General features: G+C 46.3%; 1 protein-coding gene across 5 annotated transcripts in view; it reads left to right on the top strand.

The window, feature by feature from the left end:
- The window catches only part of DIP2C (disco interacting protein 2 homolog C), a 2,321,522-nt gene extending 2,313,306 nt beyond the window's left edge, over positions 1 to 8,216 (top strand). For all 5 annotated transcript variants that reach the window (XM_069647998.1, XM_069647999.1, XM_069647996.1 and 2 more), the window contains one exon: positions 5,136 to 8,216. In XM_069647998.1, the coding sequence (XP_069504099.1) occupies positions 5,136 to 5,388 (253 nt within the window). In that variant the 3' untranslated portion in view covers positions 5,389 to 8,216. The remainder of the gene's footprint in view (positions 1 to 5,135) is intronic.
- The last annotated feature ends 7,969 nt before the right edge of the window (positions 8,217 to 16,185 follow it).

The following is a 16,185-nucleotide window of genomic DNA, read 5'->3' as shown; positions in this document are numbered from 1 at the left end:
CTCATACTCGCGCTAAGTTCAGGACCCTAGTAGAAAGGGTGGTAGACACCCTAGGTCTTAAGTCAGCGTCAGTGTCTACTCCACTCTACAGACTAACAGACATACTGGACAAGGGTCCTATGATGGAACACAACATGCCACTCAATCCGGCAATTGCTGATCCCCTGGCCTCCTTGTGGCAGCATCCCTGTTCGATTCCCCCAGTCAGCTCTACCTTCATGGGGAAGTCCAGGCTGGCAAGAGGAGACCCATTTTCTGGCTTCTCACCCTTCTCTGGAAGGGCTTGTGATACAGGCAGCCACAATATCCACCAGACCTCCGGCCTCCACTTTTAATCTGCTCCTAGATCGAGAAGGTACAAGGCTGGACTCAATGGCCAAGAATGTTTTCACTTCTGGCAGCATGGCGCTGAAAGCCACCAATGTAGCCTGCGCATTCACAGAGTACTCCTTTGGCTCATGGAAAGCTGTGGAGCATGCGGTTGAGTACGTCCCCGAAGGCGCAATCCAGGTTGGATTTTTACAGCTGAGGGAAGGAGGTGGCCAGGAATTTTCTGCAATCAGACCTGGACATGGCCGACTATTTGGGCCATACGATGGGATCGGTGGTAGGCTTGAGGAGACATGCGTATCTTAAAACTTCTGGCTTCTCTCCAAATCGTTCAGAATAGGCTTCTGGGCATGCCTTTCGAAGGAGAATTCCTTTTCCGTCAGAAGGCTGGTGACTCTGGAAATGTTTAAAGAGTATAAATTAGCTTCAGAATCGCTGGGCTTAGCTGTGCAGCTGGCCTAACCTGCCTTAAGCTTTGCCTCTGGAGGCAGAGGATATAGGTCCTATGTGCTTTCTGGCAGAAAGGTGCAGCTCCCACAGGCCAGGCAGGGGCAGGGGCAGAGGCATTTCTCGCATCCCAGAAGGGGCAGAGAGGATTAGAGAGGCCAGCAAACAGAGACGCGGGTGGCCCGATCCTCTAAGCTGCTTTGATTTCTCCTCCCACAACTTACCGGTTGGTGGATGGTTGGCAGGGCATTGGTCCCAGTGGCAGGAGATGACCTCAGCTGCCTGGGCACTACAGCTTGTTCGATGCGATTGTCTGCCCTTTGTAAGAAAACCTCCAGACAGACCTCCACCTCCCTCAATCCAACTGGGATAGGAGCTGCAAGAAGAGCTGAAAGCCCCGTTGTTGAAGGGTGCAGTGGAAGAGGTACCTCTCGAGTAGAGAGGATTGGGATGCTATTCCTGTTATTTCCTGGTACCCAGGAGGTCTCCTTCCATTCTGTACCTCAGGACCTTGAAGAAGTTACTGAGGAAGGACCAATTCAGGATGACGACGCAGAGAGAAATTCTCCACGATCTCAAACTTCAGGACTGGCTGGTGTCAATAAATCTGGAGGACACAACGCCTGACATCCCATCCGGAGCCGACGATTGAGCACTGAGCAAGGCTGAGCGATGGGTGAGTCGAGGTCCACTGCGCCCCCTGTCGAAGTTTTCCAATGCAGCAGAGCTGGATGAGGATATCGACCAGATGAGGACACTGCTGGAGAAGAATCCATAGAAAGATCATTACAGTGAGGAGTTTCTTCATCTATGATATCCCTATCCCAGTGCAGCTGTTCTCTGGAAACTTTTCTGCCGACATGGGGCACAGCGTGGCTCCACCAGTTTATATAGCGGTGGAGCGTTCCATGGCCTCAGTTTCTTTTTTCTACACACTCAGTTCGCTATTCAGGAACATGCTCGTCGAGCTTCTATTTTTGGAAACACCATTCCAACTCTTGTCAAAGGCCTACGGTTTCAAGCCATGTGTGGATTGTGGTCCGCAGATGTCAGTTTTCAGATACGCACCAGATATGCTTGTACTGCTTGGGCGTGGACCATGACACCCAGGATTGCGGGTCGTGACAGTCTATGCACCGAAAAGTTTTACAGGTCTTACAGGAACTGGCGGCAAAGATCTTCCCCTTCATTCACAAGCCACAGTCTCGGTCACATGGTACGGATCAACGCTCCGAAGATCGGGCGGCTCAGCGCATGGAGAAGCAGAAGCCTGAAGGTGCAGCTTCCGAAGAGGTTGCGCTCCCCGAATGAGTCCATCGCCACTTCTCTTTTTCTTCAAAGAAAAGAGCCACTGCTCTAATTGTTGCCCTGAGCGACTGGCACAGGTGCCTTTTCCAACCCAGTCCTCCACACCTGAGGAATGGGAGAACTACCGCCTGAAGATGCTTGACATCTTCGCCAAGGCACCAGCGGCTCCGGCGCCTGTGGCACAAGCAGTGGTGCCGTCAGCTTCGGCTGCGACGCTGATGGGTCCCACCACGTCTTCTGCTACCAGCTGGTTATGCCAAGTAGACCACTACCGCACGCCTATGGGTTTGGGCCTGTTCCAGAAGGAGAGCAAGATCTATCTGCACTACTAGGCCCCGTCCTCGGGCAGTGCAACTCCGGCAACGATCAGTGTCATGGTCCCCAGGGACTCCTTTATGTCGAAGATGTATGGCATCTACAACAAGGAAGACGACCAGGCCCCTTTTTGGGCTTGAACCCATGGGTTCTAGGGCGGCGAGAGACTTCCTGGAGGAATTGTACAGAGGAGAGGATATTCTGGACCTGGCAGAGGACCTGCAAGTGGCCAGCAGCCTAGGCACTTCCCAAAGTTTAGCTCCCACCCCAGATAAGCCTCAGGCCACCTTCCAAATGCTGATGGCTAAGGTGGCTAATACTCTGGGGATCTCTGACACATTCTGGACAATGCCTCAAAGAAGGAAACCCTCCTGCCCTTTAATGTGGCCGTGTTTGGAAGTGTGGGAAAAACCTAAATCTATTTCGGCAGGGGACATGGACCTAACAGTGAGTGGGATATGGTGTCCCGCGGGGTCTCGGGAACACATACACTTCCTAGAGTTGAGGTTGATCAGGCCGGCTGTGTTTGTTTTTATCCCCTCTGTGAAATGCAAGACTGTGCATATCCCGACGGACAACATAGTGGCCATGCACTACCTCAACAAACATGGTGGCGTGGGGTCCTTGCCTCTGTGCAGAGAACAGTGCCTTCCTGACGGCGGATCATCTGGGACGGTAGAATGTCACAGCAGATGCTTGAGCAGGCAGACTTCGTCTTCCCACGAGTGGGAGCTCTGTCAGGAAGTTTCAGGAAGTTTTGGAGTTCTCTTTTGGCAACCTCCTCAAGTGAACCTCTTTGCTTTCAGTGCCAACAGGAAGTGCAAGTTGTTCTGCTCTAGGGAATATTTTCATACAGAGCTTTGGAGGACGCACTGATGGTCAAGCGGTCTTGCAACATCCTTTATGCATTTGCGCCATCCCTGTCATCCCGCTTGTTCTCAGGAGATTTCCACTATTCAGAACCATGATGATCCTGATCGCCCCAGAGTGGGCCTGGAGAGCTTGGTATCCCGAGTTGGAGGACATGTCCATCTGCCCTCTTTGGCAACTTCTTAGGAGTGTGGATTTGCTCTCCCAATCAGAGGGTCGGGTCCTCCATCCAAACATCAACAGCCTGAACCTTCATGCGTGGCTACTAAGAGGATGAGATACAAGGAGTGGGACTTGTCGGACGGCGTGCTCAATGTGGTCCTTTCAGCTCGGAGGCCCGCTACAAAATCCATTTATGCCTACAGTTGGCATACATTTTCAATTTGGTGCCGGGAGAGAGACCTGGATCTTTTATCCTGGCCTCTGTCCCCTGTGTTGGATTTTTTATTTTCCTTGGCCCAAGGGGGCCTGTGTTTAAGTGCTCCCCGAACAGGCCTCATTTTTCACAATCCCCACTGTTATGCAGTTCTTGTGTAACCAGTTTCCTTTCCGCCATTTAGCGGTTCCGATGTGGGATTTTAATTTATTTTTAATGTTTCTTATGGGCGCTCCGTTTGAACTCATTCATTCCTGTTCTATTAGTTTGCTCACGCTTCAGGTGATTTTCCTGGTTGCCTTTCCTTCTGTAAGGTGGGTGAGTGAGCTGCAGCCATGGTCTGTTTACCTCCCTATTTGTTTTTGTCCAAAGAGAAGGTGACATTGAGAGTGCGACTGTCCTTTCTGCCGAGTGTGGTTTTAGATTTCCATCTCTCGCAGAAGATCCATCTTCTTCGTTTTCTTTCCTCCACCTCACCCTTCCAAGGCAGAGAAACGATTCCATTAGCTGGACCCAGTACAGGCCCTTAAGTTCTAAGTATCTCATACTAGAGAGGCTGGAAAAGACTACCAGCTTTTCGTTGGTTACGCTGTGACCAAACAGGACCTGTCCAGGTGGATCATTCTCTGCATTTCAGAATGCTACGATCTGTCTGGGTAGGATGTGCCTGAGGGTCTCGGAGCTCATTCTACCAGAGCAGTGGCTGCTACTTCGGCCCTGCAAAGGGGAGTCCCTGTCCTGGACATTTGCCAGGGGGCAACGTGGGCATCTCTTCACACATTCACTAAGCCTTATTGCTTGGGTTCCCTTGTGGGCTAGGATGTCTGTTTTGGTAGAGCAGTCCTGCAGAGTTTTCTTGCGCCCTCCGTCCTCGAGATTTGCGTACTGCTTTGGGGGTTCATCATAGAAAAGGAATCCGTGGCAGGAAAGAATTAATTAAAAGAAAAAATGACTTGCCTCTCGTTAATGTTCTTTCTGATGGATGTTCCTGCCACAGATTCCTCATCGCCCTCCCTATCTGTGTCACCTGCGGGAAGCTAATACACCATCCGTTCTACCGTCCCTCTGCTTTAGTGTTGGGGGTTGAAACTGAGGTCATGAAGTGGATGAGGAATCCATGGCAGGAACATCCATCCGAAAGAACACTACCGAGAGGTAAATGATTTGTTCTTCCATATCGTGACAGAATAGCTGCTGGAGAGTTTTAGACACCACAAACTCGCCAAGGTTAAAGAAACAAGGAGCATTTTTGTACACAGTTAAACACCAGTCTGGATATCAGAAATCCGAACCATAGCTAATTCACCAGATTCAAAATTGCTTTTTATACTGACTGTTTTAATACCTGCTAGCAATACATAGTTACTGTAAATTATTAACTTTGTTTTACAGTGGATGGTGGCAGTATATGTGTGCATGTGTTTAAATAAAATAAAGAATGTGGACTAAAAGCTTTCCTTTCCCATGCATCTCTTTCCTTTTCTTTTAGCGCTGTTTTCACCTGGACTAATCTGCTAGTTGTTGTGGTTGAGCTGGATGGATCAGAGCAAGAAGCCTTGGACCTGGTCCCTTTGGTCACCAATGTAGTTTTGGAGGAACATTATCTTATTGTTGGCGTGGTCGTAGTGGTGGACATTGGTGTCATTCCTATCAACTCCCGTGGAGAGAAACAGCGTATGCACCTACGAGATGGATTTTTGGCAGACCAGCTAGATCCCATCTATGTGGCCTACAACATGTAGTCTTGTATCTTAAGGCTTCCATGGACTTTACTATAGGTGTATACATTTTTTTGTGTTCACTACAAATGTGCAAATCTGAAGGTGACGCTTCATGATGGAACAGTTTCTGTTATTGTGAATAAGCAAAGCACTCACAATTGGGAAGAAGTAACAATGTGAAATGTGTTTCTTTACCACTGCATTTTAGCACAGAAAGACTTTGGGGTACTGCCTTTGTTTTGTTCGAAACATTTTAGAACCATTTTTTTCACTCATTTGTTGATACAGCTTTTAGGTAAGAGTGGCTTTGTATTTTATGTTATGCTGAATTAGCATTTTTTTATCTACCTTCCAAGTGGACTCTTTTTAAGATTTTCCGTTCTCTGCCCCATGTATAATGAAGCCTTGAAATTATGAATCTTTTACTAATTTAAGCAATTCTAAGATCCCCTGTTTTTTGGAAAATATGTTTTGAGGTACGAGAAAATGACCTAAAATAGCACCTTTGCATTCGTTTTTAGCAGTTTTGTCACAGACTGAAGGAAAATAGGCATCACGTTTTAGATGCTGCTATAGAATGAAAACACATTATAAATAAAATGTACTTTGAGAATTATTGTGCAAATATCTTTGTACGAAACGTAAAAGATAAAATAGGTTGACTTCTCTTCACATGTAATTATGTACAAAACGTTTAATTTATTTTGATCTCTTTAGAGGTATAAAAGAGAAACATTCAAGAATGTAAAACTCTTGTAATGTTTGCTAATATAAAAAAAAGTGTTGTATTATCTTGCGTGGATAGTATCACATCAAATATATATAAGAAATATAAATTCACTTATGGAAAAAAGATTTAAAAGGTAAAAATACAGTTCTAGCCACTTGCATGGTGTCTCCCACTGTAGATATTGAAGTGTTATTCACAATATTTCTTTAAAAGGGCAATTGTGGATTGCCAATTTTCCCCGTCTAAAAGATACCAGCAATTGAAATCGTGACTGTCTTTAAGATGGTTTAAAAAAAGGGTAGAGGCTATAATATGCACTATGTCTTTTTGCCAGGGAATCACCCAGACACACAGTGTATAATTGTGTTGGCATGTGCATTCACTTGTTAGACTTTAGACAATGCGGGTTGGAGAAACACAGTTTTTTAGCTGTGTAACTGTTTTTATACCATTCTCATATTTTTTTTTATGTTTGTTAGTGACCATGAAAGGAATTGGTGGTCATTTGCACCAGGACAGGTATTGGCCTCTCAGATGGCTAGTTGTCCTGGTGGATAAACCATTTACTTCACATGTTGGAAGGCTATTATTTCATGTCTTGGGTGTATCCTCAGCTGATTGTACTGTATAATTGCCACAACTAATTGGCTATATTTAAGATTAAGTGTTTACTAAGGAACGATTATAGTCTAAATCGGCACAGAAACTGTACTGTGGGGTATGCAAAAGTGGGTCACAGAACTGACAGGGTAGGCCAGTGAAGCAGTAAAGTTTGTATCACCACACCTGCTGTAGTATGACACTTTTATACATATTTGTTCCGTTTCCCGTTTGGTTTTCCACACATCCCTCATGTAGCAAAATTATTAGAAGCATTTGTTTCTGTATCCTCTCTGGCCACTATGAGGTTAAGATCAGATTTACTATTAATTGTGTAACATATGTTCCTGTGATGGTTGTCATTACTGGATGTGCATGACTAAGATTGTTGGTGGGAAAGCAAAACCCCTTGGTCTGTTTAGTTAATATATGTTGTCTGCCTGTGCAGAATAGAGTACCCATGTACAGCAATGTTACTCTACTAAGGAAAGGTTTTGTTTGGCTTCCACATCTGGTTTCAAACCTTGGTTAAAATTAGGTGCATTTTAGTCTTTATGTAAAGTGCATCACACCACAGCTGATATTCACTTTCTAATTTTATACTGCTGCTCCATACATCACTGCCATGCACATATTTTCACCCATGTATAGAATGTGAATCTGTAAAGTACATCATTTTTTGGCTCCTAGAAATTGTTCATAGGAAAAGTTGTTTTAAGGTTTTCACTGATCTAGTTTTTTGCTTGCAATAATAATTGCAAAGTTGAATATCTTAAGAAGCCCTGCTGTTGATATTACCTCTGCCAAACAATGTGGTGGCCGCTGTCAAAAGCATTGTCATCTCCTAATTCAAGCCTTGAATCAAAGAGAGGAAAGAGTACTGTAATGCAGCTGTACAGGCAGTTTAATAACAGGTCTTTTCTGCAAACTTTCACCAGTGCCGTTAAATCCAAATTTGAAAAAGAAAAAAGTGATGAATTACATTTGTAATTTTATTGTGCAAGGGAGGAAACATTTCAAGTACCATCAGATTCAGCAATAAGGAGGATTGTTCTGTATTAGAAACTGTACTGTAGATAAACCATTCATGGGAATGTATACAATGTTTGTCTTGTGACCTTGTGCTTGTGAAGTCAGACAAAACCATGTAATCACTGTAATGCACATGCACAAAGAACGAGGGTACACAACGAACATAAAGAACACAAAACAAATATGAGCAGATTCCTCATGGTGCTTGGTTATTAAATATATTTAATCCTGCTTGACACTTTACCCAAGGGGGAAGAACTGTCCCTTTTATCAGTTGAATGTTAGCAGCGTTATTTCATGGCGTGTGGTGACTGGTTAGAGAAGTTCATGTACTCAGCCAATCACAGGATCAGATGAAAATTTTTATGTGCAAAGGACAGCAACCTTCTTATATGTTAAACCACCAGTACGCTTTGTACATCTGTGATAACGCCTGTTTTATATTCAAATGAACAAATAAAAGCTTTTATTTTTGTTGCTCTGAAAATATCAGTTTCTTAATCGGTCAACTGAAATGGGCCTTAAAGTGCACATAGATTCTTTTGAAGAACTCCAACAACTACTGTACATTGTATTTTATTTTTGTGCAAACAGCTTGTTACATAATTTATTAGTGCAGATCTTGTACTTTCAATGATGTTTAAAATTTCATATAGTAACATGGTTTATTTCTTGTGAAATCTTTTTCTAAATTCTATTAAATATATTTAAATATACTGTTCACATTTTGCTGGTAAAATTTGGAATGTGGTATTTATTTACAATGAACAATACGAATGGCTTTTTTAAATACTTCCAATATATGACTATCTAGAAAGTAAATCTAGAGGATTACCAGTTCATGACCAATACAACTGCATAACATGGAGCAAGAAAATGCTTTTTGTATTTCTGCTATTTGTGCTGCCAGTCATTTGCAGGTTTTGAAACCTCTATTTTTAATGCAAAGCTATTCTTTTATTATAAAAGCGTTTAGCCTGAAATGCTACAAAAAATACTAAACTTTGGGGTGTGACTCTCACAATCTTTCATTTGCAAAATAAATGTGCTTTTTTTGTTGTTTATAAATGAGCTTTTTCCAGAACTGGATTTTAAGCATTTTTCAAATGGAAGCAAAAAGCAACAGTGGTTTGCTTGAATATAATGTCGAAGTGAAGTGAAATGAATACAGCACAAATTGCAGAGTTTACAGAACGTGTTGCCATTCCATACTTCAATGGATTGCCTTTCTCCCACAGATTCCTCATCAAATAGATAACCATCAGCTGCTCAGAAACCATTCGACAGGGGCGTAGTGCACCTCAACTCGCCCGTCGATCCGTCTTGTTTCGATGACGCAGTCCTAGACTCTGGACATGACGTCGCTCATTGTACGTATACTACTTCACTACGCCCGTGTATCTCACTTCTGTTTTTCAACATACTAAGCATGCTCCTCAAGGAACAACTCTTATGAGAATCTTTTGTATTGACAAATGTTCATTTGTTCGTGGCTTTGATAATATGTCCACTCCCAACTGCTGCAAGGACTCCAGTTCCAAAATGTCCATCACGGACCCACACAACGTCTACGTGTGGTGCCTCAGTGTCGGTCATGTCATCGAGGACTGTGGTAATCGCTAAGAGAGGGCTGTGAAAGTCACGATAGAGTGGCCCCCATCTAAATCACTGGCATGCTCGAGCACTCAGTGGTTGGAGATCAATACAAAGGGGCCTACTCTTGAAAAGGAGGATAGGCATCGGAAGAAAGCTAAAAAGAGGTCACACTCTCTGAGCCATTCCTCTTCAACCCATGAAAAGAAAAGGCTTCATCGGCTCAGGCATGGATCCGACTCGTCGGATGAGCCCAGTAGGTCATTAGGAGGGCCTAAATCCAGGGCCAAGTGGGAGGCCTTTAAAGAGCAGATGCTCGAGATGTTCCAAAATGTGGCTCTAGGTACGGGGGTGATCCTCCCAAGCATCGGGCTTTGGTGGCTCCAGTGGCGCCCGGTGACCCCGGCCCCAAATGACCACTGTCACAACAACGTCGTCCTCAAGGCCCTCGGGCTCAGCGGCAAGTGTGGCCAGTTTCACAGCAGCGCCTCTAATAACCAGTGTGCCCCCAACGCCAGCAACAAGTATCATCAATATTGCGCTGATAGCCGAGCAGTCGTACGTTCCGCAGTCAAGAACCCCGTTTTTCAACACCATGGTGACGATTTACTACGATAATGGCGACCATATGTCGTGTGGCCTATACTCTGCTTATGCAGGTACCTGAGGCAGGGATTCTTTTGTCGATCAGGTGGATTTTGTTGCCCTAGCTGAGGGACTCCATAATGTCAGTAGCCTGGACACCTCTCCTGACTTGGAGACCCAGCAAGCTCACGCTTATGGACATAAAAAATGGCAAGTACCATGCCCAAGTGGACAGGGTGGTGGATACCCTGGGTTGGAGTGCCCCAGCCAAACCCTTGTTTGGCTATGAGCTCACGGATATTCTGGACACTTTATGGCAGAGGCTTTCCACCACTCCTCTGGTGAATTCTGCCTTTGCGAAGAAGTACAGGCTGGGAAGGGGAGACCCTGTCTATCTCTCTGATCACCCTACACCAGAGGGACTAGTGGTGCAAGCAGCCACTGTGAACAATCGGTCCGCCACATCCATACTCCCTACGGATAGGGAAGGTAAGAAGGTTGACGCCCTACTCATGAAGGTGTTCCCTTTGGCATTATGGCCCTTAAGGTGGTTAATACATCCTGTGTGTTAGCAAAATACACGTTTGGCTTGTGGAGCGCTATCGGGAAGCTGCTCAGTACATTCTTGAAAGGGAAATGCGGGAGGGCTTTGAAAGAATTGTAGATGATGGCAAGGAGGTGGCCCGGCAGTCGTTGAGAATGGGCCTGGACATCGTGGACTGTGTTGGACGATCTATGGCATCAGCGACTGTCTTGAGGAAACTGGTGTATCTGCACACATCAGGATTCTCGCCCAACGTCCAGAACAAACTACTGGACATCGCCTCAGACAGCGAGAATCTGTTTGGCCCAAAGGCCGACGAGTAATTTAAGGACTCAAAGTTGGCCGTCATGTCTCTAGGCCTAGCTGTCCAGCGTCTGGAAAAACCTGCCTTTAGCTTCGCCTCAAGGGGGAAGAGGTTACAGGCGTTAGATCCCCTTTGGCAAGAAGGCTAAGCTCCTGCAACCAAGGCAGAGGCGTTTCATGCGCTTGGGAAGGGGCAGAGGGGCTTCCAGATGCCAGCAGACGGCAGCAGCAGTGACCGGGGTGGCTCCGCCCCCAAAGCCACTTTGATTAGTCCCCCACATTTCCCTGGTTGGATGACGGATAGGCAAGCGCTGGCCCCAATGGTGGGAGATTACCTCTGATGCCTGGGTGCTCCAGTTTGTCCAGTGGGGTTACAGTCTTCCCCCTCTGCCTCAGCAACCGAAACAGGAGCTGCAGGAAGAGCTGAGACTGGCTGGTGTTGATAGATCTCCAGGACGCATATTTCCATGTGCCGATCCACAGGAAATTCCTGAGTTTCCTCATAGTGGCCAAACACTACCAGTTCATGACCTGCACCCTCAGTAGATTCAGCATCCATACCTGGACAACTGGCTGATCCGAGAGAAGTTGATGGAGCAAGTCTTGTCCCATCTCGGGGACCCCTACTCACTACTTCGCATTCTTCATCAGATATCCATTCCAGCGTCAGTGACTCGGAAAACGTTTCGACATGGGACGTTATGCATCTAACTCGGTCATCAATGCATCTTGACTCAACATGGTGCTTGTCGACTCCGGATGTGGCGTCGGCCATCGTACAAATGCATCTGTCATTACTGCAACCCCCCCATTACTGCAAGCTCGAAAATGCAGACTTTTTTTATTTCGACCCCTTTTACACCACATGTATATGCAGGGGAAACCCCGTGCATTCCCCCCCTACTTGTGTTATATAGCATACTCCCCTCTTGCATATATATGTGGTGTAAAAGGGGTTGAAAAACAGTAAGTCACCATTTTCGGCCGTCGCAGTTCTAGGGGTGCAGTAATGGTATTATTCCGTACAAATACGTCACAAAGTCCCTGTGTCAAATTTCCTTTTTTCCACGCGCCAAGTCTGCTGCTCTTGGGAACAACTCACGTCAAAATTCATTCCATTTGTGTCAAATTAACTTCAGCACGCTTTGTTGTGATGAACACTCCTAAGGCGTCTGGTTTTAAAAGATACAAGGACTGCAATTCGAAAAAACTATTCCATTACCAGCCAGCATGGCATTCGCGTTTAGTGCCTCGGTGCCGACCACGTCACTGAGGATTACGTTTCATGTCAGAAAATTAACCCGAAGTCACTGAGAGGAGTGGGCGGCGCAGCTTGCGCTTGGGCAGCCTGCGTCTAAATCTCTTGCTCCATCTGATTACCAGATCGTCGGAGCACGACATGGAGGGGCCCACACCTGAAAAAGAGGACAAGCGCAGAAAGAAAGCCAAGAAGCAGTCACACTCACAGAGCCACTCTTTGCCCTCCTCGTCCCACAAGAAAAAGCAGGTATGGGCCGGACTCCTCAAAGGATCAGGGTAAGTCTGAACTGAGCCAGAGTACATCAAGGGCTGAGTGGGAGGCCTTCAATGAGCAAATGCTCAAAATGGTCCAAATGGTCACTGCTGGTACGGCTTCTGCCTCGATTCAGCAGGCCCCAGCGGCTCCAGTTGTGGCCAGTGTTCCCAGTTCCCAGGAGACCGCTTCGGGTTAGATGCTTTCGGGCTCAGCGCCAACCGTTTCTAAGTTGACCGCCCCATCAAAGCCTTTGCTGTCAGCGCCATCTGGTACGGGACCATCGACATTGGCGTCGGTGCTGATACCCGACTTTCTTTTGTCCCCGAGTCTCAATCATCTTTCTTCAAGACGATGCCGTCAATCTTTGATAATGACGGGATCAGGTGTCCTTTGGCTTCGAACCACTTCAGTGAGGGCCTAGTTGAAGGGAATTTCTTTTTCTGATCCGGCCAATTTGAGCGCCTTGGCAGAATCGTGCAGGATGCTAGTGGCCTAGACACTTCGCCTGACTTGGATACTACTCAGCAGGCTCATGCTAATGCCCGATACCGCATGACGGTCGACAGGGTGGTAGACTCGCTAGGCCCGTGTGCCCCGGCTAAGCCCCGGTCAGCTTACGATCTAGCGGACATTTTGGACAAAGGGCCACAGAGAGAAAGGGCAATGCCTTTTAATGCGGCCATCGCCGACCCCAATCCGGCCCTTTGACAGAAGCCTTGTTCCACCCCTCCGGTGAACTTGGAATTCACCAAGAAATATGAACCAGCAAGGGAGGGACCTGCCTTTTCTCTCAAGCCACCCTACACCTGAAGGGATGGTGGTACAGGCAGCCACTTTCAATGCAAGGCCATCAACATCCACGTCCAACCTCCATACTAACAGGGAGTCTAAAAAATGAAACCTTGCAAAAAAAGTATTTGCATCGGGCAGTATGGCCCTAAAGGCTGTGAATGTGTCCTGCGCATTTACTAAATGCTCACATGGCCTATGGATGGCAATTGAACAGGCAGCAGAGCATATCTGCGAGAAGGATTCTTGCCCCTGGTGGACGATGGGAACGAGGTGGCGTGCCAGTTCTTGCAATCGGGCCTGAACATTGGAGACTGCGTGGGTAGGGCAATGGGGTCAGCCACTGTGCTAAAGAGATTAGCATACTTGCATAGTTCTGTTTTTGTGCCTAATGTCCAGTCAAAATTACTGGACATTTGCTTTTGATGGTGAAAACCTGTTTGGCCCTAGGGCTGATGAGTCTCAAGAGAAATTTAAAGATCCTAATCTAGCTGCCAAGTCTCGGGGCCTGGCAGTGAAACAAACTCCCAAACCTTCTTTTTCAGTTTCTTTTTGAGAGGAAGGGGTTACAAGCCTTTTGGGAGAAAGTCACAGCTCCTGCAACCCAGGCAAGGGCAGAGGCGTGTCCAGTCCTCCGGAATGTTCAGGGGAGCCCATGAAGCACCTTGAGTTCTACCCCGTTTCACCGGTTGGAGGACAGATTGGCGGGCACTTGCTCCGATAGCATGAGATGGCCTCCAACACCTGTGCATTGCAGCTAGTCAAATGGGAGTACTGTCTGCTGTTATTTTGCCCCACCCCCAACAGCCAGAGCAGGAGCTCCAGGAGGAACTGCGAGCGCTGTTATTGAAGAGTGCCGCGGAAGAGGTACTTCACGAGCAGAGAGGATCGGGCTGGTATTTCCTGGTACCCAAGAAAGGGTCAGTACTTCGTCCCATTTTGGATTTCAGGGGCTTAACAAGTTTCTGAGGAAAGACAAATTCAGAATGCTGACGTTGCAAGAAATGCTCCATGCTCTTCAGCACAAGTACTGGTTGGATCTGCAGGATGCATTCCTTCATGTGTCCGTTCACCAGAGGCGCAGGCGATTCCAGTGATTACTCATATGGGACAAGCACTATCATTTCATATCATTGGTGCTCCGCTATGGCTTGACCTCTGCTTGAGGGTCTTCACCAAGCTCATGACGGTAGTTGCGGCTCACCTCAGGAGATCCGGCGTTCATGTGTTCAATGACTGGCTGATATGAGGGAAGACAACGGAGCAAGTCTTGTCTGATCTTGAGAACACCTCACTACTGTAAGTAACACATGGTGACAATAGTAAAGACGAACACAAGTGATCACAGTTTAAGGGTGTTTATTAAACTGCAAATGCAGGGTGGGAAAAGGCCTAAACTAAACCTATATAAGATGGGAGCAAGCGTCGACCATCAAATGAAAAATAAAGCAGTCCTTGTGTCGTCTTGTCAAAATAAAAAGGCTTCTACTAAAAAAAACTATTGCCAACTCCTTGCAACTAATTACAGAAAGAGTGTGGGATAGGGTATTCAAATAAAAGAAAAGATGTTCACAAATAATAAGTCAGGATGTGATTGCATTGAGGTCTTCCCTTCTCCAAGTTTTTAGCATGGGACAAGGTGGGACTTTGTAGCATAGCACACGCTCAAGCCTTCCCAGCACGAGCTAACAGTTCAGCATCAGCTATTAGGTTCGTCGATGGTTAAGTGTCTTTTCACTAAGTCTCTTGCCTTGGAGGCCTAATGCTCTCAACAAACAAACACAAAGTTCTGTTCTACGAACACTTCGGGTGATGGCTTCACCCCTAGGTCCTGCTCTTCTGGGCGCAGACCCCTCAGAAGTCATATTCAACAAGTTATCAAGACAGTTCCTTTCTCAGTGAACATTGGGTGTTAACTTTCTACCCCTGGATCTCCCCTCGGCCAGGCTCGGACCCCAAATGACAAGGGGGGCCCTTCCCTTCCCCTTGTCTTACAATGCTTCTTGCTTTTATGAATCTTAATGTCTTTTCAAACAATGTAGTGTGAACTTCCCTCGATTGGATTCACTCTTGCCAACCTTCGTAACACACTATTCATACACTCATTTCATCAAGCAGGATTAATTTCTCTGAGCTTTCACAATTCTCTGTCGGTCAAAGACTTTCGACGGTGCAGAGGATTTTACAAGACCCCTGTATGACCACTTTGACCGTTCTTCGCCTCTTCCCAAGGCCTTCTGGTAACGGTGGTCTTTACCGTTGGGTAATCGCCCAGGGTTTCCTCTGTGAGCACCGACGTGGTGCCGGACTCCTCTGTATCTGGCCTTCCCCCTCCTTCGTTAATAGTATCCTTTTGTCTTCCAAAGTTCAATTTAGCCTTCGGATACTTTTCAATCAGCACAGTTCGATTTCTTGTCGAGACTCCCCTCGACTCATCTGCTTTAATGAACGGCTTGGCTTTCCTTCTCCTCAGAGTCAAGGTTGGTACCACAGAGATAAGCGTCTCTACTGGCTTGGAAATCAAGAGAGGAGGGTCTCATGTACCATTGACATCTGGTGCAATACACGCTGGCTATTGTTTGCAGACTTATCGTTCCCTTGGTGGAGGCTTCACGTGCCTTGGTCGGAAAGGGCAAGGTAGACTTTCTCCTTGTTACCCGCTTGGTCTGCTCTGTCTTTCTCGGTATCCAGTTAAATTTTCAAAAACAAAAATGCAGAAAATAAAATTTCAAATGGTTTTATTTTATATGTTTTATTTTTGTTTCGTTAGTAAAAAAAAAAGTGTCTATAAAAAAGCAGGGGGTTGGTGGGACCCCCCCCCCCATTTAAAAAATAAAATAAAAACAACCCATTCGGAAAAAAAAGAAATTCTGGCATTTTGGTGTCGAAAAATGGCATTTCGAAAATGTGACATCGAAAATGTCACTATGAACCTCTTTGTCCTCCTCCTGAACTGCCAAACTGAGTTCGCTCTTACGTCGTGCTGTCTGCCTTGCTCGTAGTGTGCTGTCGTGCTCCACCTTTTATCCCTGTGGGGAAGGGAAAGGGCCGTCAGGTGTGTATGATTCTGATCAATTGCCTGACTGTGCCTGACCCTTGGATTGGGACATGTCAGGTAAACGGCTC

Source organism: Ambystoma mexicanum, chromosome 2q (assembly GCF_040938575.1).
Source record: "Ambystoma mexicanum isolate Mex_15411 chromosome 2q, UKY_AmexF1_1, whole genome shotgun sequence".
Lineage (NCBI taxonomy): Eukaryota > Metazoa > Chordata > Amphibia > Caudata > Ambystomatidae > Ambystoma > Ambystoma mexicanum.
This window is presented reverse-complemented; position numbering and strand designations above follow the sequence as displayed.